This window comes from Paroedura picta, chromosome 4, assembly GCF_049243985.1.
Source record: "Paroedura picta isolate Pp20150507F chromosome 4, Ppicta_v3.0, whole genome shotgun sequence".
NCBI classification, from domain to species: Eukaryota; Metazoa; Chordata; class Lepidosauria; order Squamata; family Gekkonidae; genus Paroedura; species Paroedura picta.
In genome coordinates this window covers 133475684-133501103 of record NC_135372.1, presented here as the reverse complement: position 1 = coordinate 133501103, position 25420 = coordinate 133475684, and the positions used below count along the sequence as shown (strand labels likewise).

The window sequence follows — 25420 nt, the reverse complement described above, 5'->3', positions numbered from 1 at the left end:
TGAAGGGATAGAGACTGCACAGTGCTTTGCAAAATAACATTGAATAAATGAAAGATGGAGGGTGCCTATTTGTAAATGCTATGACAAAATAGGGGTGGCTGGTCACGGAGGTGCTGAGCTCCAGAGCATCTGTGTCTGTGCCGTTGAAAACATCTGGTTTCTCTCCTCAGCGTACACATCTGGAAAGAAGCTGTGGGATGTCCCTTCAGCCCAGGAGGAGCAGGCGAGCACTGGAAAGCTAGGATGGGAGCCCCAGTGCCAGTACCACTTGCGCCACCTACAGGATGGTGCCCGAATTTCAGCTCTTTTGCCTCCCCGGTTGGAAGGCCATTGGATTTCAACAGGGTAAGGGGGCTTGTAGTGCTGGAAGGGATGGCGTAAACCCATCAGGTGGGGCACAGCCGTGTTGTCACTGTTAGCTGTACCCCGCTGCTGTGTATTATTAATACTATCTTTTGATGGTTATTGCATTTGCTGTCTTTCAAGATTAGAGTTTTCCACAGCTGGGAAAAAACTGTAAGTTGCCTCTCTGCTTTTCAGTGTGGCCACAAATCCTTGGTGGAATAATCTCAGATGCATAGGCAAAAGATCTACTACACGAGTGGTTCTCAACCTGGGGGTCGGGACCCCTTTGGGGGGTCGAACGACCCTTTCACAGGGGTCGCGGCAGGGCAAGCAGCTTTGCCGGGGTGATGGGCATCATTCACACAACAGCCTTGCGGGGTAGATCGGGATAGACTGTTTGTCTGTCTGGAGCAGCGGAAAAGAGCGAGATTGGCATGGTGGGACCAGAGGCAAAACTGAACTGAGAAACTCCGGGGAAAAAAGAATTAACATACAATCATGAACAATGGATCTTCACACCATTGGTCAGTTTTGGTTTAATTTCTGTGAAAGAACTCTTGCATAATTTTATGGTTGGGGGTCACCACAACATGAGGAACTGTATTAAAGGGTCGCGGCATTAGGAAGGTTGAGAACCACTGGGCTAGACGATCCTCTAAACCGGGCTTTCTCAACCAGGGTTTTGTGAAACCCTGGGGTTTTGTGATGGCCTTGGAAGGGTTTCCCAAATGGGTGGGAGTTAATTAACTTTTTATATATTTTTAAAATTGGTTAAATATGTATCGGGTGATATCACCACATATGGTCATGTTGACCGGTTCCTCCCCGCCACACAAAATGGCCAATGACAGGCCTAGAGGGGGTGGGAAGGGGAGGGGCCTCAAGTGGGCCTGTACACAGCTCTGCTTCCCAACCATATTCTGCATGATTTTTGCCACTCCTGGAGTTTCTTGAAATCTAAAGACAGTTTCTTAATGGCAAACAACTTCTGTGCATGTTTTGTGCACCAGTTCGATTCAGCTTTGCCCCCTATAGCTCTTCTTCCTGAATAAACTCAGGTCAGTGCTTCATCTGTCAAAAGGAAAAACCTTTTGAAGCTCGGCTCAGTATTCAGCATCAGGTATTCAAGCACAATTTTCAACCTTTGAAAGCTCCTGCCTCCCCCCCCCCCCAAAAAAAATCTCCAAAATCTCTATTCCTAGAAAACTGGACGTTCCAGGCTTCTGCCTGCCATGATAGCTTGCTAAGTAGGAATGGAATGTGGAGTTTTTGTTTATTTGTGTATTCCATTCTGTAAAACTCATTCAGATAGTTAAACTAGCTTAAGTGTACCAAATTAAGGTCAAAGAGGTACACAGATTGCTTTTCTCCATTTATTCAGTCATGGAATTTGGCTTTTCTTTCTTGCAAGAAAAAGAGTTTCTTTAGCTTAAGCCAGGGGTAGTCAAACTGCGGCCCTCCAGATGTCCGTGGACTACAATTCCCAGGAGCCCCTGCCAGCATTCGCTGGCAGGGGCTCCTGAGAATTGTAGTCCACGGATATCTGGAGGGCTGCAGTTTGACTACCCCTGGCTTAGACTGAGGAAACATCTATTTATAGCAAATGGGAAACACAAGTAAATTATAGTGGGGGGTCCTAAGGTCACCCCCAATTTATGTTGACATTGGGGTTTCTCCTCCCCTTAAAAAAAACACACACACACACAGAGGATGATTTAGTTCTTTCTATTATTTTTTTAATTTTTTGAATTTAATTTTTGAATTTATTCCCCATCACTCTCGGCAAACTGGCTCATGGCGGGTTACAGAATAAAACCCCCGTAATACAATAAAATTCTCATTAAAACCCCAATTAAATAAAAAACCATAATACAATAAAATTCTCATTAAAGCCCCAGTTAAAATTACAAATTACATTAATGCAAGCGTGGTGGCAAAAACAAGCCCTCTGCTGGGGCAACAGGGTAGCATCTACTGATCACCACTGATGGAACAAGAATGTGGTGGCATATCTTCCATTGAAGGGTGCCCATCAGATCTCCCAGCACTGGCCTCATCCATAGACCTGGTGGAAGAGCTTCATTTTGCAGGCCCTGCGGGACGCCAAAAGCTCCCACAGGGCCCATAGCTCTTCCAGGAGCTCATTCCACAAGGTAGGGGCCAGGACCGAAAAGACCATGGCTGTAGTCGAGGCCAGGCAAGCTTCTCTGGGCCTGGGAGCGACCCGCAGAGTGCAAGGTCCTGCAGGGGACATAGGGCAATAGGCGATCCCGCAGATATGTAACCTTCATATTCCTGATTCCTGATCATGGCATTTTGATTGTGGAAGGAAGCCTTAATTTTCTTCCATTTGTCCATCTGCTCAACTCTTTATAAGCATTCCCTTTGAATCTGTCACTTCCACGTATTGCTGTTTTTCAGCAGCTAACACTGTGGTTGTTCCCGTTAACCTGTGTGTCTACCAATACAGTGTTGGCATGGTGGATACCATGCTGAAATCACAAGCATCTAGTTGCAATGATAACTTCCCTCCCCGTCTCCAGGTGTGAGGTTCGTCCAGGACCAGAATTCCTCACCCGTTCCTATATCTTCTTCGCCAACCGCCTCTTCAAAGCCTACCAGTTCTACTACCGAGACCCCTCCTGCCGGGACCCCACCTACTCCCTAGTCATCAAAGGCAAAATCCGGCTCCGCCAGGCCTCCTGGATCACCCGTGGGGCTACAGAAGCAGACTACCATCTCCACAAAGTGGGCATCGTCTTCCACAGCCAAAGGGCCATGCAGGAAATGGTTGCCCGCATCAACCAGACGTCGGGAGTGCAGTGCAGTGGATTCTTGTCACCTGGACGGACTTGGTCACCGGGTGCCCTCTACGAGCTTCTGAGCGCCAAAGCAGAGCGGGATTGCACAGCCGGCCTGGGCTTTGCCATGCACGAACTGAGCCTGGTACGGGTGGAGAAGTACGAACAGCCCTTGCTGCTCCAGAAAAACCAGGGCAGCAGGGAAGTGGAGGAGTTGTACCTGGGGGATATCCACACAGAATGGTCAGAAAGGCTCCATTATCGGCCAACAGGATACCAGCGCCCCCTGCAGAACGCCATGGTAAGATTCCAACTTGTGCTTAAGGAGCTGCTTTTTTTGTATCCTTGGACTTCCATCTTCACTTGCAGGGCCAAGTCTGATGCCGGTCGATAGTCCTGAGTGCTCTGGGTGCCCTCAGGCTTAGCTTGAAATGGTAAGAACTGTGCCTCAGTGGTAGAGCATCTGCTCTGCATGAAGAATCCTTGGTATCTCCTGCTTAAAAAGGAGGTGGGCTTACCGGGAGCAGAGAGTTTCATGCAACATTTCAGCAGTGCCCACGTGATGTCCATTATGACCCGGAAGAGATGTAGGCTCATTAGGGTGACACTCTGGTTCAGGGGCAAAAACTCTGTGATAGAATCAGCTTCTTCCGCAAGATCTTTGCCCAAAACACAGAACATGACCATGATGTGCCTGTGTAACTTCTGGGTTAAGTTGAAGTCATGTAGGTACATTGCTAAAATGTTGAGTGTTTCTCCCTTTTTGTGTAGTGGCCCCCTCTGTCGGTCAGCTGATTGGTGGCAGAGTCTGGGAACAGGGGACCCCCATCCCTACTGGGGTATCTGGCCTCCCTAGGGCCATTTCATGAGGCCAAAACAGTGCCCCACACAGGTGGGTGTTTTTGACCCACTTTGGAGCTGCATGTATAGTCTTCAGCTCATTAAACCAGACTCAACTGGTTAAAATAAAATCCTGTGTAGTTTGGCCCTAAGATGACTTGTGTAGTCCAACGAAAGAAGAGAACTGATAGGTACTAAATTGTCTTGAATTGTCCAGCCATGAGGACTGGAGTCTTTAAAAACTAAATGAAAAGATGCGATTTCTAGGGGAAATTGATTTTTTTCAAAAGAACTTTCAAAGTGGCAGCTTTCAGACTGAGGAAATTGGATGGGGACTATGTCACGTGTGTTTTTAGGATGAATACAGCTCATCTATAGCTAGCCTTGTCAGGTCTGGGTTGGGAAACACCTGGACATTTAGGGGGTGGAGGCTGAAGAGGGTGGGGTTTGGGGAAGGGAGGGACTTCTGTGGGGTATAGTACCATAGAGCAGGGATTCTCAACCAGGGGTCCGTAGACCCTGGGGGGCTTGTGGGGGTTCTGAAGGGGGTTGCAGGAGCTCTGAAGTAGCATGTGTTCTCAGCTCCTACTCTTCTTCCCAGCCTACATGAGGCAGAGCTGCCATACTAGTAGTAAAGGTACGGGGAGGGAGCAGATGAAGGCTAAGGGTGAGGGTAATGATGTCACTTCTGGGGGCATGGCAGAGGGCGTGGCTAGCTGACATCATTTCCAGGGTTGAAAAAAGCTGCCATAGAGTCTACTTTCCAAAGTGCCTGTTCTCTCAAAGCGAACTGATCTCTGTGGCTTGGAGATCAATTGTAAAAGCGGAGGGTGAAGGGGTTGGCAACCTTATCGGCAGCATCTCGGGGGACAGACATTGTTCCATTCCCAGAGTGCAACAAATAGACTTCCGCCCTGTAGAATGCATTCACAATTTTATCGGGGCACAAATCCACCTTTCCCAGCAATCTGGCTATAGATACGGCAATCGCTGATATCCCAAGAGAAGTCGGGGGGAAAGACTTTTTTGGGGCTGGGGGCGGTTTACGGGAAAAGTTGCATTTTAAAATAGCACTAATCCAAGGAGCTTACATGGGAGGCCGGCTCAGAGAGTATTATTAGAGCCCCAGCTTGTGCAAGGTTGTTCTCAAGTTCATGTAAAAAACAGGGAAAGTGAGTGTTTTATCCAATAAGCCATTAACCCACAGCAGAGGACTAGGAAATCAACGGGGCTGGGATATACAAAAACCTGACTTCCCGTTCAGTTAAAATGTGATTACGCAGCCAGCCTCGCTTTCTTTTTCTGGTTTTGTCAGCAGCTTGGTTTCTTTCCCAGAGTGTATTTTTTATCAAAATCATAACTAATCAATGTAGAAATGAGATTGAACGGCAAGATAGGAGAGGCAAACAACAGAAGGAAAAAATGCTTATGACTGTTACCAGATGGGAACTGGAACGAAGGCAAATGAAACACTTGTCAAAAGGGGAAAGGGGATGGGGGGGGGGCAGGAACACGGTTTCCCTCCTGTACACTATTGCCGGAATTGGGATTCTAGGAAAAGAGAACACAAATGACAAACCTCTGGGAAATATGCTCCAGTTGGCATAAAGCTGAGTTATCCAGGGCCAAAACCATATACATATGAGCAAAACCAGATGGTAAACATAAATGCTTTCTAAAAATTAATTTAAAACCACGCAGTGCACTGAAATACACCGACTCCACTCCGACACTGTAATTAATCAGCTAACAGCCCCGCACAGCTTGTTAACCTCAGATGATGTCACTGCCTGCAGATAATTAGACGCTGCATGTCGTAGCCTCCAAAGCGACCGTGCATGGCAGGGTGTGAGTCTTTGCGCCATGCGTTCTTGGACTTTGCTTAGTAGGCAGCCATTCCTTTTGGTGGCCACTGGCTGCATCCTTCCTCCCAGATCTTCTTAGATGCACAGAGACTTTGGGGAGGCCTCAGGCCAACCTCTCCATTTCAGGCTTTTGGAAGAGTTCAGAAGCAGTGTAAGATTCTAGGGACTAGAAACTTGTAAGAAACTGAAGAAGTCGTAAAACTTAGATACTGAGGAAGTTAACCTGTTTGCCCGCTCCCATTATTTTTATTGAAATATTTTATTTATTTAAAACATGCATAACTTGCCTTTCCATACAGTTCAGGGATTTAGTACTTATAAAATCAGCTTTCTTCACACTTTGCAAACACATTCTACACTTTCCCTGTGCGTCTATCGAATTTAATATTTTTATATCCTCCTTTTCTATCCTGCGGGACCAAAAGTGGTTAACAATTTAGTTATTTTTTTCCCTCAACTGAATTTTCACAACCACCACCCTGCGAAGTCGGTTTGCCCAAGCTCACTCAGTGGCCCATCATGGCAGCTTGAAGATTTGAACCTGGATTTCCCATATCCTAGTCTAACATTCTGTCTCCTGCACCATACTGACATACACATAGCCTTACAGAGTAATGATAAAAATGATAATTTTTCTCCCGCTCACAAAATACTAGAGCTTGAGGCCATCCAATGGAATTGATGGGCAGTAGGTTCAGGGTGGACAAAAGGATATAATACTTTACATCAAGTAATTCAAATGTGGGATTTGCTTCCACAGGAATAAGGTAAAGGTAAAGGTATCCCCTGTGCAAGCATCGAGTCATGTCTGACCCTTGGGGTGACGCCCTCCAGCGTTTTCATGGCAGACTCAATACGGGGTGGTTTGCCAGTGCCTTCCCCAGTCGTTACCATTTTACCCCCCAGCAAGCCAGGTACTCATTTTACCGACCTCGGAAGGATGGAAGGCTGAGTCAACCTTGAGCTGGCTGCTGGGATTGAACTCCCAGCCTCATGGGCAGAGCTTTCAGACTGCATGTCTGCTGCCTTACCACTCTGCACCACAAGAGGCTCATTCCACAGGAATAGATAGCTTTAATTAGATTGATTCATGGAGGATGTCTTTCAGTGGCTACTAGCCATGGTGACTGAAGGGAACTTCCATATTCTGAAGCTCTGAATCCCAGAACCTGAAGGCAACCTCAGGAGAAGGCCTTGGCCACTATGGCCTGTGGTTGGCCCTCCAGAGAAACTGGTTGGCCCTGTGTGAGACTGGATGCTGAACTAGATGGATCCACTGGTCTGATCCAGGAGGGTTCTTCTTAGTATGCTCTTAATCGGTTGGATTTCTCCAGAGTCGGTGGCGTGTGGATTGTAGCCAGTCTGTGTCCCAGCTGCCCCTCCCCTTCCAGGCTATGTTAAAGGACCTCTTTGATTTCCCCCTAAATCTGTATCTGTTTGAAAGCAAAAAACCAATCTCAGGAAATTATCTTCCATTATTAAAGTATTTCCTGCTTACAAAGAAAGGTACATATTTCTCTAACTGCTGGGGATATTTAGTTATCATGCACTGTGTACCGTCAACACTCCTTGGAGTGACAGCTGTGGTCAGGTGATTTGAAAATGGCTGTCTCGTTCCAGACTTCAATCAGGGGGCGCACGAATTGCCCGCCGAGCTGTTAACTGCGGAGTTACTTAAATCTCCTTCCCATACAAACATTTCACTCGCGAGTGGCTGGCGTCTCTCAAAAGTCAGCCGTATGTGACGACGCCGACTTATGAAAACAGATACGGTTCCTTGTAAATTGTACATTGCCCCTTTCTAGAAGAAGCCCTGGAAGAACGTACAACGCAGAGGAAGGAACATTTGGGGCCGTTTCAAAGACACAATGAGTTTTGGATCCCTCCGACGTTTGTCAGGCAGGCGAATGTGCCTATTCCTTTCCCCTTAAATGAGGGACTAGCTCCTCATAGTGGACGAAGACGGAAATCACGGCCATGGGGTGGCTTTTCGTGGAGCACTAAAGAAATGGCAGAACTTTTGGGGCCATTTCCCACGGCTTAAAAATAGCACAATGGTTGCTAATTGAAAACGCTACTAATTTGGCATTACCCACGACGTCGTAGACAATCTGCAACACTCCTGAAACCGATCAGCAATAAGCGCTTCGTTTTAGCGCTTTCAGGGGAATCCAGAAAAGTGGATTCACCCTCCGGATAGCGATACACTCCTGCAACCAATCTGCAACACTAGCACTAAAGACCTGTGCATTACCATTGTTGCTGGTTCTTCAAAGTCCCTCCCCCTGGCTCTCTTCTCTGAGCTTCCGGCGAAGCGATCGCCTTTTTTTTTTCTCGGAGCGAGCGGGGATAAACGCACCGGCGAGCCTCTTTCTGTTTAGAGGCTTCCCTGGCTTCATTCCTTCACCTTTAGTCACTAAGCACAAACCACTTAAAAGCCCGTTTGCTGAAATAAAGTCCCTTTATTTTTTACACATAAATTCAGCCGAAAATCGAGCCCGTGAGAAGGGGGGGGGAATTCTTTTTTATCACTCGAGGCAGCGTGCAAACGATCATACAATCAAACGACAGCTCACATTAGGCAGCTGGATGGGTCTCTCCGTAGCAACGAATCTACACAGATTTGTTGCTATGGGTCTGTTTTTTTTTTTTAAAACCTTTCTTAAAGGGAAAGCGGCTGTTTGGGAGCATGCTAACGGCTGCCCATTGGCTGCTTGACGGCCAGGGGCGGGACGAGCTTGGCAATAGCGCTTCCTTTCTAGCGATTTCTGCCGAGACCGGAAGCCTGTGGGAAACGCTAAAAAACGCAACTGATTCCACTACAAAGCCAGGTGTGCAAAACGACGAATTCCACTATTTTAAATGGCGATTTTTCATTCCGCAAACAATTTGCAACAAAGATCCCTGTGCGAAAAGGCCCTTGGTTTCAAAAAACTGTTTCCCTGGCATGTAGAAGAGGGCGTCTGGATAACCCTGCCCCCCAATACAGCTTCACGTATTCTAAAATTTTCTCACCTGACGTTTTCAGAATTAGCCTAGCAGAAGTGGGAGTAGTACCGCACCCTTTAGTTCTCTTTGTGTTCTTTGGCCAGCGTGTTATAGTGGTTAAGAGCTGTGGTCTCTAATCTGTGGAACTGGGTTTGATTTCCCACTTCTCCACATGCAGCCAGCTGGGTCACCTTGGGGTAGCCACAGTCCTGTTAGAGCTGTTCTTGCATAACAGTTCTCTTAGAGCTCTCTCAAGCCCACCATCCTCACAGGGTGTCTGTTGAGGGGGAAGGAAGAGGAAAGTGTTTGTAAGCTGCTTTGGGACTCCTTGGGGTAGTGCAAAACGGCTCTTCTTCAAAGAAGCAAAAAGATCTTTCAGGTGCCATTATTAGGGGTTGAATTTTAAGGAGGGAGGGCATAGCTTAGTAGTAGAGCTATTGCTTTGCATGCGGAAGATCCTCTGTTCAGCCACTGGCATCTCCAGGTATGTGGTTAGGCATAAAAGGCCTTCACTAGAGACCCTTCACTAGCTGACCCTTAGAGTAGACAATAAGAACAACAGAAGAGCCAGCTGAAGGGGAAGAAGTTATCTGTTGACTTTTTCTAGGATCAGCCCTACAGTATGTCCAGTTTAAAGGATGGGGTAGTAGATTAAGTGAAAGACCTCAGCTTGAGACCTTGGAGAACCAGTGATGGTCTAAGTAGGAAATACTGGCTTTGAAGAACTAACAGTCCAATTAAGCATTATGCTTTACTAGTAAAAAAAGCCCATTGTATGTCTAAATACAATGGGCGCTAGGCTTTCCCTGCAGGGAGCCCCTGGCAGGTTGTTTCTCTCTAAAATGAGTTGCACTCCAGAACCAGAAACGCTGATGTTTTTCTGAGGCCTGCAGCATGTGCAGAGTCTCTCAACTGTACCAGCACAGGAACATAAGGGCATGGGTCGGTGTGATCATGTTTCTGGAGACAGCTTCCATTTCAGATGGAACTGGAAGAAGACAGTGTTATAGACTGACTCCTACTTGTTTGTCTAACAGAAGGGATGGGTCAACTCCCCCCCCCACACACACACACACTCTCTTTCTCTTACCTGAATATCTCAGAGACAATTCAACTAAGAAGCAGAACGCGGCGGGCTCCGTCGCCTCGGCGCCGCGGTCCTCCGCCGGGGAGGCTTTTCCGATCAGTCCGCAGCTCCTCATGGCATGTCCGGCGCAGGCCCCTGCGCCAGGCCGCTGCTCCTGGCGCTGCTGCTGCTTTTCGCGGCGGCGGCCGGGCCTCTCAGCGTGGGCCGGAAATCGGCCGACGACGCGCTGGCTCCTTCCGCTGCTGATGTTCCTGCCGCTGGGCGGGGATCTCAGGCTGGGGCTCGGCCGATGACCCCGCCAGGGAGGCTTTTCCGCTCTGTCCACAGCTCCTCATGGCAGGGCTGCAGGGCTGTGCGTTGATGTTACAGGAGGCGGCGGGAGGCTGGCGAGCGGCTGGCGATCGGCCGCAGTCCTTGTTCAAGTCCTGTTCTTTCGGCGGAAGCGGGCTGAGACGGCGAGAGGCATTTCGCGCCTCTCGCCGAGGAAACACAAAGAGGACCCAGCTTTAAATCCGAGATTTCGGCGGCGGGCTGCGGGGCTCCGTGGCGATGTTAGAGAAGGTGGAGGTAGGTGAGTGCGGCCAGCGGCTTGGCGGCGGGCTGCAGGGCTGTGCGTTCATGTTGCAGGAGGCGGTGGGAGGCTGGCGAGTCCTGTTCTTGTCCTGGTGAGTCCTTGTTCGAGTCTTGGTCTTGCGGCGGCGGCGGGCTGACGCGGCGAGAGGCGCTTTGCGCCTCTCGCCGTGTCAGGCCGCCGGGCAGGGAGCCCCCGGCAGCCACGCGGGGCTTCCTCAGGCGGCGGCCTGATGCGGCGGCCTGATCAGGCCGGGAGCAACTGTTCCTGGGGCTGGGAATCAGAGGGAACAATCGGCAGGCGCTTCGCGCCTGCCGATTGTTCCCTCCGATTGTCTGTCATGAGGAAGGGTCCAATCCGGACCCTTCCTCATCCCGGACACATCCCGCCTCAGAACGCCTTACTCCTTTATTTAGTCCGTGGCGCCCACGGCGCCACGGGCGGTGTACAGATGTGTCTCCCCCCACCCAACAAAGAAGCCAGAGCCAGTATAGTGTAGTGATTAAAAGTGGTGAACTCTAATCTGGAGAACAAGGGTTGAGTCTCCATTCGTCCTCCACAAGAAGCCTTGTGGCTAGACACAGTTCTCACAGAACTCTCTTAGCTACCCCCCTACCTTACAGGGTGTCTGTTGTGGGGAAAGGCAGGGAGGGTGATTATAAGCCAGTTTGAGACTCCTTGGGCAGAGAAAAGCAGGGTATAAAACCTACTGTTCTTCCTCAACTCTTCTTGGCATCGTGGTTAAGAGTGGCAGCTTCTAATCTGGGGAGCTTGGTTTAATTCCCTCGTCCTCCACATGCTGGGTGACCTGGGGCTAGTCACAGTCCTGCTTAGACCTGTTCTCACAGAACAGTAGTCTCTCTCAAAGCTCTTTCAGCCCCACCTGGATCACAGGGTTTCTGTTGTGGGGAGAGGGAGGGAAGTTTTGAGACACCTTCGAGTAGTAACAAGTGGGGTATAAAATCCAACTCGTCTTTCAAGACGTGACTTCCTGCGGTTAAAAAAATGTAGCTGCTGGTAAACTTGGAATGAACCTGTCCCTCATGATTCCCTTTCGCCTTCCTTCCAACAGCACCACACCCATCCTTGCCCTTCCTGTGGGATTATATACAGAGCGGACGAACATCACCCGCCGATACTGCCTGCCAGTCCTGAGCTCCCCATGCTGCTAAGTGGGCGCTGGGTGAGTTCCCGGTGCGAAGTGCGGCCGGCGGTGCTTTTCCTCACGAGGTACTTCACCTTCCACGGCAGCAACCGCACCTGGGAAGGCTCCTACTATCACTATTCCGACCCTCTCTGCAAACAACCGACCTTCACTGTGTACGCCTCCGGGCACTACACGGAGGGAGGCCCATCCCATGTCGTGAGGGGAGGCACCGAGCTTGTTTTCAAGGTGACCCACGCCCGGGTGACGCCAATGGATCCGGTAACCGTAGCGATGCTGAACTCCTCGGACTTCGGGAGCTGCGGGGAGCCAGGCTCTTGGAGTGCCGGGAGAGAGTTGGACGTGACTCATACGAATGGATGCGCGGCCTTGGGCATCAGGCTCCCCCACACCGAGTACGAACTTTTCAAAATCGAGCAGGACGCCAAAGACCACAGCTTGCTGTTCATCGGCGAGAGGCCAACGGACGGATCCAGCCCCAATACACCCCGAAAACGACCCACCTCCTACCAGTCTCCGCTCCTCCAGTGTGATGGGCCTTCGGGCGCCTTTTTGAGACACATTAAGCCCAGCTACCTGGGAAGCTTAGAGCACTACCTTAACAGCGGGGTGCTCAAGCTGCGGCCCGAGGCATTTTTAGTAGTTTTTCTAGCCCTGTTGCTCATCAGCTGGGACTAAAAGTCTTTGACATTTTGGGTCAGGGGTTGCGCGGAATCTAAGCAACCTGAAGGGCCCTCCTCAGGACAAGTACATCTGGAATCCGTTTCATTTTGTGCCTTACTGATACGTACAGTTTTTTTGTTCTTTTCTTAATGATGGGCCATGTCCAAAGGGGTGGGGAGTTTCCCCCTCATCCCCACTCATAGGTGCCTAGGTGTGGACATGAAAATCTGAACCAGCATCCACAGTGCCTTAACAAGGGTTTTGGTTCAAATAGGTGACTGGAATTGCACCAAATCTGCACATCGCTCACCTGCTCCTTCAGTGCTAGACCCAAGAACATTTTTTCCTGCCCCTACAGTAAAAAAAAAAAAAAAAGTCTAAAATACCAAGGGACAATTCTGCTTTCACAAAATAATTAACTCTTGAGTTCACTGAAAGTCTCGGGCAAGCCCATTGCCCAGGTGTGCCCATAACCCACAGGGGTACTGTTAGAAATGATACCGTGAAATCCCCTGGTATGTATAACTTCCATAATAAGCCGTGTGTGGAAATACAGACACAGAAACTCATCGCTCTTAAAACCAGAAAAAAGATCATTCTCCCCTGGCCCCATTTGGTGAGCAACCAATGGCTGTTTCTAAAAAATATTCATTTATTATGTCCTGCTAGCATGATTCCTAGGGGCAGAATGTTGGACTTTACCAATTTTGCTCTGCACCAAGAAGGAAGAACACCGTTCGGTTTTAGAATACCGAAAAAACCGAACAGCTTGGTGCTGAGGTAATAAATGTTCCTGATTCTCCATACTATGAGTCAGAGAACTTCAAAAAGGCCAGGTTGTCTCTCTTCCCCCACTTTGGCAAATCCTACTTAGCTGCTACAGCCTGATGAAAGAAATTATGATTTGCCTGCATGCCAACAGCAAAAAAGGAAATGAACTCGGGGGCGGGGAGATGACAACATGCAGGCCCAGGGCTCGGACACAAACTGTCAAATTCAAGAGAACCCAAACGAAGTCTGTGATCTTCTCCCGCTGCCTGGGAACATGTCAGAGGGCAGGGACATGGAAGGGCAGCTACACCGTGTCGCTTCTGCCGGGAACTCGGAAGTTAAACAAAAAATGAGTCTGTACAAGGCAAAAACTGTAAATAGGAATTTTTACTAGTGTAATCAAATGGCTTCTATTTCAAAATAAACAAAACATGTTTAGGGAATGAATCCTCAAGTGTTTGTTCTCAATTTCCAGGAAGCACTGTGTTTTTCGTTAAACTTCGCCTGGAGAACGAATGTTCTTCTGTCAGGTCCATGAGCTGCAGAAATGCTCTTTGGGCTCGGAAGTGACATAGTGGCAGCTCTGGGAGTCCCTGAAAACTTTATGGTTTTCCCCGCAAGGACATCTGCCAGCAGGAGGTCTCCCACGGCAAAAGGCCCCACTGCTGCCCAGAATTCATAGGACTGTCCTCAAGGGACTTGGGGCAGCTCTTTGGTTATAATTATGAGAATCCCCAATTTCCTCTGAAAAGTAGCAAGATTATAGTCTTCAGTGATATTTTGAAAAGTAGAAAAAACACTTAAGAGATAGGGATATCCATCCCCAGCCGTTTATGTCTTGCTGATGTCAACCATTTCAGCCAGACCTGCATTTATCACAAAGCAGAAAGTACATGCCCCACTGTAGCCTTGGGTTGCCAGCCTCCAGGTGATGCCTGGTGATCTGGTAGATTTGTTTCCCTGGAGAAAATGGCTGCTTCAGCAGGTGAATTTTGGCATTATTCCCTGCCAAGGTTCCTCTCCTCCCCAAACTCCACCCTCTCCAGAGTGTTCATCAGACGGGCCTTCCCAGGCGCCAGTCCCCAAAATTTCCAGGTATTTCCCATCCCAGAGTTGGCATCCCTACAGTAGTCCTTGGCATCGTCTGTAACCCCCTAGGTGGCACGTGGCTGGTTCATCACAATTTATGGAGAAAGAAGAGAGACCTATCCCAATGTAGAATGTCAATAAATAGATGTTCAAAAAAACAATGTCCTTTCTTTCCTTGGTTTTTATTTTAAAAAACAAGGAAAGGACATTGTTTGAACATCTATTTATCAACATTTTATGCCATTGGGATGGGTCTCTCGTCTTTCTTTGTTCATCACAATTTACAGCAGATGGGCTATGTTCATTTGGGTGGCTCATGTCTAATCTAGCCCCCTGTGTTTCAGAGTCTTTCTTCAGACATTCAGGATACCAGTAGGCCTCCAGTTTTACGGCTCATCTCCAGGGGACAGAGATCAGTTCCCCTGGAGAAGAAGGCTGCTTTGGAGGGGGGACTCCATAGCATTATAGCTCATCTCCAGGGGACAGAGATCAGTTCCCCTGGAGAAGATGGCTGCTTTGGAGGGGGGACTCCATAGCATTATAGCTCATCTCCAGGGGACAGAGATCAGTTCCCCTGGAGAAGATGGCTGCTTTGGAGGGTGGATTTCATAGCATTATACTCCATTGAGGTCCCTCCACACCCCACACCCCACCCACTCCTAGCTCCACCCCCAAAGTCTCCCAGTATCTCCCAACCCAAAGCTGGTAACCCCAGATGGGATTTCTGGGATTTCCCCCTCTGTCCTGTGAAATAATCCCAGGGAGTTGCAGGTTCTCCTCCATTCCTGTTCCTCAGCTTAGTTCAGATAGTAACTGCAGCATGCATGAAGAAGAACTGGTTTTTGTACCCCGCTCAAAGCGGCTTGCAATCGCCTTCCCTTCCTCTCCCCACAACAGACACCCCGTGAGAGCTCTGAAAGAACGGGGAATCAAACCCGGCTGGCCAGATTAGTGGTCATAATTTTTAACGACTACACCAAAGAATCCAGTGGGTAGCCGTGTTGGTGTGAAGCAGCAGAACGAGTTTAGAGCCCAGCAGCCCCTTTAAGACGGACAAAGTTTTATTCAAGGTATGAGCTTGCGTGTGCACGCACATGTGCGTGCACACGCAAGCTCATACCTTGAATAAAACTTTGTCCGTCTTAAGGGTGCCAGTGGATTGTATTTATTCTACACCAAGCTGTGTGGAGGAGCTTCATATTTCCCCCCCACACATCCTTATCTAACTTGAAATTATCTGGGGTGGGGCAGGTGTGTATGTGTGTGTGGGGGGATGGGCATGCACCATTTGTCTTGTTAGGCAAAGTTTCACCTTCAGGCGGAATTGCGCAGTTTTCTTCACAAGATTTCAGTGAGAAAAGGAGCCACCTGTTGGTAAGCAGGGGGAAATGCTCCAAGGGGCACCATCAAACCATTCACCCCTTAATAAAACACCCAATTGAATTAACTCTGGAACACACTCTTCTGGCAAAGGAGGAAATTAGGCCGACGTTCGTGCTGTTTGTTTCTTCATCGCCGTTTCCAAAATATTCCGGCAGCTGTTTTTTGGAAGCCGGGAGTTGCAGGGTAAACAATAGCTATCACGTTTTGTGAGATGCCTTGGAAAAGGAGAGGTTGCAGTGAGGGCTGGACATTTTGTTGTGTTTTTTAAGGGCAAGCTGTTGATAATCCAGTAACTCAAGACAGCGAAGAAAACCGACTGTAAGGAAAGGCAGGGAAAATTATCTGCAGATGGTTTGCAAATGTTTTCTTGCTCGCACAGGAATTTCCAAAAAAGAGAACAGCTCTGCAGTTCTAATGATGGACAATGCTATATTTACAAGGCCGTGGCTAATATGTAGATGATCGCAGGGTGTTCTAGAAGCTGGTGGGGCACTCCGCTTTAAGAATGGAATCAAACGTACTGCTTATGCCAATGTACAATTATTTAAAAACGAAAATGTATTACAGCACGTTATTTCTTTTCCTACATGGGGAATTTTTTTAGAAAACGTAAATCAACAGCTCCTCATCCTTTTGTAAAAGGGCTGTGTTTCATTATAAGATGGGAAACAACTGCGGGATTTGTTTGTATACTTTCGTTTTATTAGTCAGCAAAATTCAAGAATTTCTGGTGGTTTGGGCTTTTTTGAGTCTACTACACGAAGCTGGCTCTCAAGGAGAAAAGGTGATGCTAAGGATCTCTGTCCGATATGCTGGCAATTTTAAGTCAGTCAATCCATCTTTATTTTTCTAACCTGCCTTTCCCATACAGGTTAGGACAGGAAACATTAGTTTTAAAACAAAAATATGCTCGAATTTTCCCCAACTAATTATATAACAGATGGGAGAGGTTCTAGAGAGCCAATTTGGTGTAGTGCTTAGGAGTGTGGACTTCTAATCTGGCATGCTGGGTTCGATTCTGCACTCCCCCACATGCAGCCAGCTGGGTGACCTTGGGCTCCCCACAGCACTGATAACTGTTCTGACCGAGCAGGAATATCAGGGCTCTCTCAGCCTTACCCACCTCTGTTTGTTGTGTCTGTTGTGGGGAGAGGAAAGGGAAGGCGACTGTAAGCCGCTTTGAGCCTCCTTTGGGTAGAGAAAAGCGGCATATAAGAACCAACTCTTATTCCTCTTCAGTAATATCAGGGCTCTCAGCCTCAGCCTCACCCACCTCACAGGGTGTCTGTTGTGGGGAGAGGAAGGGAAGGCGACTGTAAGCCGCTTTGAGCCTCCTTTGGGTAGAGAAAAGCGGCATATAAGAACCAACTCTTCTTCTAGAGCAGTCTCTCTCAAGCCCTGGGGTTCTTGATGGCCCTGGAAGGGCTTCCTGAATGGATGTGAGTCAACTACTTTTAAAAATATATATTTTAAATCCGTTAAACATTTATCAGGTGATATGACCATATATGGTCATGCCTTCCCCTTAATGGCCAATGATGAGCCTGGAGGGGGTGGGAAGGAGAGGGGCCTCAGGTGGGCGTGTATCTAACTATGCTTTCCAACCATATTCTGTACGATCGTCCCACATCTGGGGCTTCTCGAAGCCTGAAGAGTGTTTCAGGGGTTTCTCAGCGGTGATAAGGTTGAGAAAGGCTGTTCTAGAGTTTCCAGAACAGATCCTTTCTCACCTCCAATGGTGAGGCCAAGACTTGAGGATTAATGCAGACCAAGACCAGAAGCCTGGAGGAACAGCTGTCTTGCAGGCCCTGCGGAACTGATGATCGCGAGCTTGAAATGAAACACCATTGAAATAGCTATTCTGTTGTTTGAAGAGCTTTGTTCTTTGCCTACATTGTGCAGAAAACCTTTGTCTATGCATAAGCCTGTGGTGGCATGCAATATCCTTGCACTGCAGGTAAGAGCACAAAGTTATAGTGGCCTGCTAAGAGCTGGACAACTAGTTGTCCCCTGGTTTGCAGTAACATAATTAGGTTTAGTAGACCATGGATTAGCCACCACATGTTGTGTTATCTGGCTCACAGTTTACGCAGACCCATGGCAGCAACTTGCTCAAGGCCACCTGATAATAAATTGAAACTGAAAATATAATTTATATCCTTGCAAGGTTGTAATGATCCATGGGAGGATGCAGCTTGCAAGCCCTTCTGGGCCTGGAAAACAAAATGCTGAACTAGATGGACCTCTGAGCTGACCCAGGTGGGCTCTGTTCCCTGGGGGAGACCATGGCTCATAGCTCATAGCTCATGCCAGCTACTGGGCTTGCTCTCAAAACACAGCGAGAATGAATAAAAGGAAATCTAACCCCCATTTCATGTCACTCATTAGCATCTTTTATAGCAGGGGTGGGCAAACAGTGGATTCTCCATGGACTACAGTTCCCATGAGCCTCTGCAGAACTAGGGAGTTCTGCCAGAGACCACAAAGTACACAATGGAAGCTGCATAAATCAGGATTTAAAAAAAGGTAATGCACCCAAGGAACAATGCAACATGATCAGGGTGCACAGGATGAGGCCTACCTAATGCCTGGATCCTGTGTCATTGTTCCATGCTTCTCTCCAGCCACTGGAGCAGCTGTCCTTTTGCTGTGCAGATTGCTTCCTCTACCTCCTCTGCTTGTGCAAGCCCTCCTTGAGAAACAGTTCTCTTGCGATAAGAGGAAACAGGGGAACAGCAACCAGAGAGAAGAGCAAGAGGAAGGAAGTAGTACGATCCAAACTCTAAAGGAGAACTGTGCATGTTATCGGCAGTTCTTGGAAATCCACGATCGAATGAGGCTGAAAGCACTCACCAGAAGGCCTATTGGCACACTGGGGGATATCGGCTCAACTTCAAAGCATCCCAGCGGGCGTCGCCCTGCTTTTGCAATTGCATCTGCCCTCCTTGGATCAGTGCTCATAGGATTAATATTTCAGGCCTCTATTCAGATGTCGTGTCAGTACTCAGCTGGAATTCACACACGATATTAAATACATCGCAGGCCACTTTCCGCAATCATCTCTGCACGCAGTAGGCCACCTTCATGGAAAAACTGTTGTAAGATTAAATGTCATGTTTGCATGCCAAGACTTTAACCGTACTGGATGTTTTCTCTGCTTTATTTTTTAAAAATGCGTTTATGGCATCGCTTAATTATGAATTGGGGGGGGGGGAGTCCAAATAGTCATGATCATATCCTAAGGCAGGGGTAGTCAAACTGCAGTCCTCCAGATGTCCATGGACTACAATTCCCATGAGTCCCTGCCAGCATTTGCTGGCAGGGGCTCATGGGAATTGTAGTTCATGGACATCTGGAGGGCCGCAGTTTGACTACCCCTGTAAGGCATGTCTTTACAGTTAGAATCACAGAATCATAGAATCATAGAGTTGGAAGGGGCCATACAGGCCATCTAGTCCAACCCCCTGCTCAACGCAGGATCAGCCCTAAGCATCCTAAAGCATCCAAGAAAAACGTGTATCCAACCTTTGCTTGAAGACTGCCAGTGAGGGGGAGCTCACCACCTCCTTAGGCAGCCTATTCCACAGCTGAACTACTCTGGCTGTGAAAATTTTTTTCCTGATATCTAGCCTATATCGTTGTACTTGAAGTTTAAACCCATTACTGCGTGTCCTCTCCTCTGCAGCCAACAGAAACAGCATCCTGCCCTCCTCCAAGTGACAACCTTTCAAATACTTAAAGAGGGCTATCATGTCCCCTCTCAACCTCCTTTTCTCCAGGCTGAACATTCCCAAGTCCCTCAACCTATCTTCATAGGGCTTGGTCCCTTGGCCCCAGATAATCTTCGTCGCTCTCCTCTGTACCCTTTCAATTTTATCTACATCCTTCTTGAAGTGAGGCCTCCAGAACTGCACACAGGACTCCAGGTGTGGTCTGACCAGTGCCGTATACAATGGGACTATGACATCTTGTGTTCATCTGTTTAAGTTTTGCTCCCTTTGCATCTTGACCCACTTCCCAGTTTTGAATCAGAGAAGTTGTATTTATAAGCCACTTTCTTTGATAGCGTGAAGAACGACCATCACAGAAGCTTATGAGAAGTAGAAAGCAACCAATTAAGGGGAAGGAAGGGCAGCCTTCAATAATTTATTTAATGAGGTATTCTGAATAATGAGAAGTAGCCCAATGTTACACCTACCTGTCCTCCCAGGGACTGTGGCTTCATTGGCAGAGTATCTTTTTTGGCACGCAGAAGGTCTCAGGATCAATCCCTGACAACACCAGTTAAGGATCTGTGAAAGACCTCAGCTTGAGACCCTGGAGAGCTCCTCTTAGACAACACTTAGATCAAGGGTAGTCAAACTGCGGCCCTCCAGATGTCCATGAATTACAATTCCCAGAAGCCCCTGCCAGCGAATGCTGGCAGGGGCTTCTGAGAATTGTAGTTCATGGACATCTGGAGGGCCGCAGTTTGACTACCCCTGACTTAGATGGAACAAGGATCTGATACAGTAGAATGCAGCTTCATGTGTCCATGGGAACATTAACAAGTCCTCATTCCCAGAAACATAATGTGGGCTAGGAAGAACACTAGAAGTAAAGCCGTTGTGCAGCACAACGAAACACGCTATGAAATAAATTTTCTGTGAAAACCTGAGCAGAACTTCTAAGGCATGAATGAACTACCCTCCGGCAGCCAGTTAGCTAATGATATCTGAGAAACTACCCAATGGGGAGTCCTAAACGAGGAGTGTTTCTCTGCGTGTGTCGTCACTTCTGATTTATGGAAAGAGAAGAGCTCGGCTTTCGTGCCTCATTTTTTACTACCTCGAAAGAGTCTCAAAGCAGCTTGCAACTGCCTACCCTTCCTTCGAAGAGTCGTTTTTTTATACCCTGCTTTTCACTGCCCAAAGGAGTCTCAAAGCGGCTTACATTCGCCTTCCCTTTCCTCTCCCCACCACTGACACCCTGCGAGGCCCTGCCTCGGCTGCCAAACAACACAGCTTCCAGCAGCTGCTGCAAGCCTTCATGGCTGCAAGGCTTCATGGCTGTCACCCCAGCAGGCAGCACACCTCCTACCTTGCCCGCCAGGCCAACCGGCTGCAGGGCTGTCAGCAGGAACTCAAGGTCGCCCCACCAGCTGCCCTGCCTTCCCCGCCCAACGATCTGCCGGCTACCGGCCGTGCTACAAGGCCCACTGGCACATCCGTTGCGCCGGCCAACAACAGGCCCTCCAGATTGACCACCACCCGCCTGCATATCCACCTACGGCTGTTGTCCTGCCTGCTGCTGGAAACACCATGTAAGCCAGTGGCTGCACCCTGGGGGGAGGGGGGGAGAGCACCGCTAACGCCCTCTGCCTTCCTGGATGAAACAGTCTTTAAGGCTAGTATACATACAAAAGATTTATGAATCTATTCAGGAACCCCTTCTACGGCTGTCAGAAAACCATGGTGTAAAGCAGGGGTAGTCAAACTGCGGCCCTCCAGATGTCCATGGACTACAATTCCCAGGAGCCCCTGCCAGCATTCGCTGGCAGGGGCTTCTGGGAATTGTAGTCCATGGACATCTGGAGGGCCGCAGTTTGACTACCCCTGGTGTAAGGAATGACTTCTGTAGACAGGAAAAACAGACTGCAACCCAGAAGTAGCTTGTCTCCTCCCAAAGGCAAGAAGCACCAACAGGATTCCAAGGTAGCAAACCACAGTTTGTGCTCAGAGCTGGTCTATAGGCCCCATTCAGCATGGTCTTTCTCCAAGCAGCTCCCCTTACTGTTTTCATGGTCAAAGTTGACTCCCTCCTCTTTCCCACCAGCAGTAAACTCGGTGGGATCCAACCCCATATTTTTCGTGCAAGATATACAAGACAAACTTGGGGGGAAACATGCCATTCGCAGGAGCTTTTCCAAATAAGAGGTTTGAAGATGTTGATGTGTTGACTAGAGTCTAGACCAGGGGTAGTCAAACTGCGGCCCTCCAGATGTCCATGGGCTACAATTCCCAGGAGCCCCTGCCAGCATTTGCTGGCAGGGGCTCCTGGGAATTGTAGTCCATGGACATCTGGAGGGCCGCAGTTTGACTACCCCTGGTCTAGACCACCAGCTTGTTCAAAATGAGGTATGCAAACCAGCTTCAAGAGGCTGCTTGGACTACTAGTTTGGGAGCAACCCTCAAACCGGGGTTTGAACATTCTGATGTGTCCGAAAATTATGGGCTCACAAAGCTTCTTTTCAGCACGTGTGAAACAAGGCAGGTAGTAGCTGCTTCAGGCTGTGCACCGGAGAATCAAGTTAAGCTAGAAGAATTGCTAACAGTAGTACAGATGAAAAAAGTTTCCAAACATTTTGAAACCATTGGGGTGGGGGGGGGGGGTCAGACCTTTTCCTAGAACAAACTTGGGGACAACTGGAATAGATATATTATTTACTTTCCCATCGAGCCAAAACCTATTTGGTTGCTTCAAAAATAAAATACATCATTCATAACTTAGTTAGCACATACACCTATAAGGTAAAGGTAAAGGTATCCCCTGTGCAAGCACCGGGTCATGTCTGACCCTTGGGGTGACGCCCTCTAGCATTTTCATGGCAGACTCAATACAGGGTGGTTTGCCAGTGCCTTCCCCAGTCATTACCGTTTACCCCCCAAGCAAGCTGGGTACTCATTTTACCGACCTTGTAAGGATGGAAGGCTAAGTCAACCTTGAGCCGGCTGCTGGGATTGAACTCCCAGCCTCATGGGCAGAGCTTCAGACTGCATTTTGCTGCCTTACCACCCTGCGCCACAAGAGGCTCTCTTCGATTCCTTACTATTGGGATTGAACTCCCAGCCTCATGGGCAAAGCTTTCAGATGGCTGCCTTACCACTCTGCGCCACAAGAGGCTCTTCATACATACACCTATATTAATAGGCATATTTATGGAAGTTAGCAATATAAAGGCCTTCATAAGCAGAACAGCTCTTATAGCCAGGTATTTTTAAAGTTGAAAACTGATGACCTGTATGCTGCACTGTAACTAGGCACATTTCATTTCCCTTCTAAAAATGAAAAAATAATTTATTGAGAAAACAAAAACCTGGCTAACACTTCTCCTTCGCGGCCATTCTGTTTTCCAAGGTGGAGCAAAAAGCCTGGAGTAATAAACACAGAGACAAAGATTCCAATAATTTGGGGGGAGATTTATTTGATTTTTTTAAGATGCTACATAGTCAAACAGGATTGGTCTTTTTGTTGTTGTTGTTTTTGTTTTGAACAGCATAGAACTAATGCCTACTAATTTTTCCCCTACATAGACTTATTTTATGTACAAAAAAAAGAGAGGTTTTTTTTTTCTGACCGCTGTTTCCCCCAAGGTTTTAGATGATCGAAACTGACAACTGTGATACCCCAAAGCATTAGGAGGCCGAAGAATCCATCATCACGACAGCAACAGAAATAAAAAATAAAAATTAGTTCTATCCACCGGCTTTGAACAGGCGCCGCTCTCCCCCCCCGCCCCTGCCTCTCTCGCTTAACCGTTTATATAGCAGTAGTCAAACGTCTGCAACAACAAGGAAAACATGAGATGAGATACATTAAATAAGTTAAATATGCATTAAATGATTTTTCTGACTACAAAGTTTTTAACTCTGCTACACGAATCAACCGCAACTGTAATTGGTCCCTCGTGAAGAACAAGGCAGCAATGTTCAATCCACACGGCCCACTAAGGCAGAGGACTGTCCGGAGTTGTCTCTCTCGACGCGGCCAGAGTCCGCTTAAAGCTGTTCACTGCTTAAGTGTCCGGAACAGAATTAAAATGGGGACACAGTGAACGAGATCCTACAGCTGTGGGCCTAAGCCAGGGGTAGTCAAACTGCGGCCCTCCAGATGTCCATGGACTACAATTCCCAGGAGCCCCCTGCCAGCAAATGCTGGCAGGGGGCTCCTGGGAATTGTAGTCCATGGACATCTGGAGGGCCGCAGTTTGACTACCCCTGGCCTAAGCTACGCATCCTCTCCCCCTTTTCCCACACACAGGGCAGTGAAGTTAGATGCTTAGGACCAGGAGTTCTGGCATTTCCTTGCCCAGCAGCACAGGACTCAGTCAGAGAAGGAGAGAAATAGCCTCTCTATCTGGAGGACTGTTCAAAACCAGCACTAGGCAGCTGTGGGGAAAAGGGGGGAGGACTTCTCTTCACAGCCGGCCTGCGAGAGGAACTGCTGGGGAGACACTGAGAAGGCAACAGGGGCTGAATGAAGATCACCCAGGAGTCCGGTCCCCACCACAAGACCGAATCCTGAAATCCCTCCTCCCCAGAAGCATTGTGAGAACGTAGTGGGGCTAGAGAGGGGAGATTATAGGAGAGACATCTTGCCAGCGCATGCGCACGTGGCTACGTGTGCGTGAGCCTGCGGGAATTCGCTGTAGGGCGAGAAAGCCGAGGTGTCTTTCACGAAAACGCAAGGAGAAGTGGGAGCAAAACAAAACCAAGAATCCCAAAAGGATGTGATGGATGAGGGGGCAGAAGCGTATGGTCCCCATTAACACGATGCCATCCCCGAGAGGAACACAGACAGACAGCCAGCCAGGAGGGAACAGTCTGATCGGACTGGACTAGCAGCAGTAAGGGAGGGGTCGGGGCGCACGGTGCGATGGACCATGCCGTTCCAATATCCGACAAGAATCTGGTTAAACAGGAGCCGCGGAGCTGGGTTTAAAAACCTCTCCGGCGAGGACAGGAGCACGCTGCACTGCTCAGCAGACGTTAGGACGGCGATTCCCCCAAAGGTCTAGCTGAGCCGCTGCCAGCTGTGGAGTCTTCCTCAACGGGAGCCACGCAGAGATGGGGCGGCAGAGAAACTCAGGACCCCTCCCCATCTACCTCTGCATTCTGCTCTGCCCACTGACAGATTCTAAGACCTTCTGTTTGCATCTATCCCGACTTCTGCTGGGACCAGTTCTGTAGTTCTGGTGCCTCTGGCGGTATTTGGGAGGGGGGGGTGACCTGCTCTAAGCCCTCCTCTCGTTCCCCCAGAGTTCTGATTCTCTGCGGTTGCACCGTTATCAGCGGTTCAGTGGGCAATGCAGGACTTGGAGAGGCAAGGCCACGCTGCTTGCACGGGGAGGAATTGTTAAGAGCTGCTCAGGGGAGTCACACGGCAGACAGAATTCTGAGTTCAGAGTCACACCCACTTGACAGAACTGTTAATGTGGAGGACAGGCGGGGGTTAATATATTTTACAGAAAGCCAACCACCGTCCCTGTTTAAGCCAACCCCCTGGGTAGCCCCCTCAAAAAGGACCAGCTCCCACGGAGGAATCGCTCCCTTGTCCCCCCCCCCTCAACCCTCCACAACAAGAATGGTCCAGGAACATGAACCAAGGTCCGAGAAACATTTAAAGTGACTTCCTTTCCCCTTCCAAACAAAGCACCAGAGTGTAGTGTTCAAAGTCATGATTACCTTTCCTCCGTGCTCGCCAACTCCTTCTTTCTCCTGCTCACTCCTTTGCGCATCTTAAACTTTCTAGAAGATTATGTTATGTTAAATGTTATACTTGTGCAAGGGGGGGGGGGGGTAAAAATTTAAAAGGCAAGACCTGTGAGATGTCATACATTTTTTTTTTTAAACATTTGTTATGAATAAATTTAATCCAATGATATGGCAGATCCCTCAATCCGATTGACAATCCTCCGGCATGCTGTCTCTACAAGGCAATCTTCCCTATAATTACGCCCACAATAAAGAACAAGACCACCAGGGCGAGTAGCCGAGTGCTGAGGCCCTCCTCCTTCACAACAGCAGCCGAAGCAGAGACTGGGTGGTTTGTCTGGGGCGCCTTCCTCATCCGCAGCCCGTCTTCTTCCTGCGG

The 25420-nt window shown here is 48.6% G+C and overlaps 2 protein-coding genes across 2 annotated transcripts in view; one reads left to right on the top strand and one right to left on the bottom strand.

Moving 5' to 3' along the window:
• APCDD1L (APC down-regulated 1 like) overlaps window positions 1-13543 on the top strand; it is a 45132-nt gene extending 31589 nt beyond the window's left edge. Inside the window, exons 2-4 of the mRNA XM_077335721.1 lie at window positions 171-345; window positions 2889-3447; window positions 11570-13543. Coding sequence (XP_077191836.1) covers window positions 171-345; window positions 2889-3447; window positions 11570-12340 — 1505 coding nt within the window. The 3' untranslated portion in view covers window positions 12341-13543. The remainder of the gene's footprint in view (window positions 1-170; window positions 346-2888; window positions 3448-11569) is intronic.
• A 9182-nt stretch (window positions 13544-22725) lies between these two features.
• VAPB (VAMP associated protein B and C) overlaps window positions 22726-25420 on the bottom strand; it is a 60697-nt gene continuing 58002 nt past the window's right edge. The window contains exon 6 of the mRNA XM_077335714.1: window positions 22726-25414. Within this exon, the coding sequence (XP_077191829.1) occupies window positions 25256-25414 (159 nt within the window). The 3' untranslated portion in view covers window positions 22726-25255. The remainder of the gene's footprint in view (window positions 25415-25420) is intronic.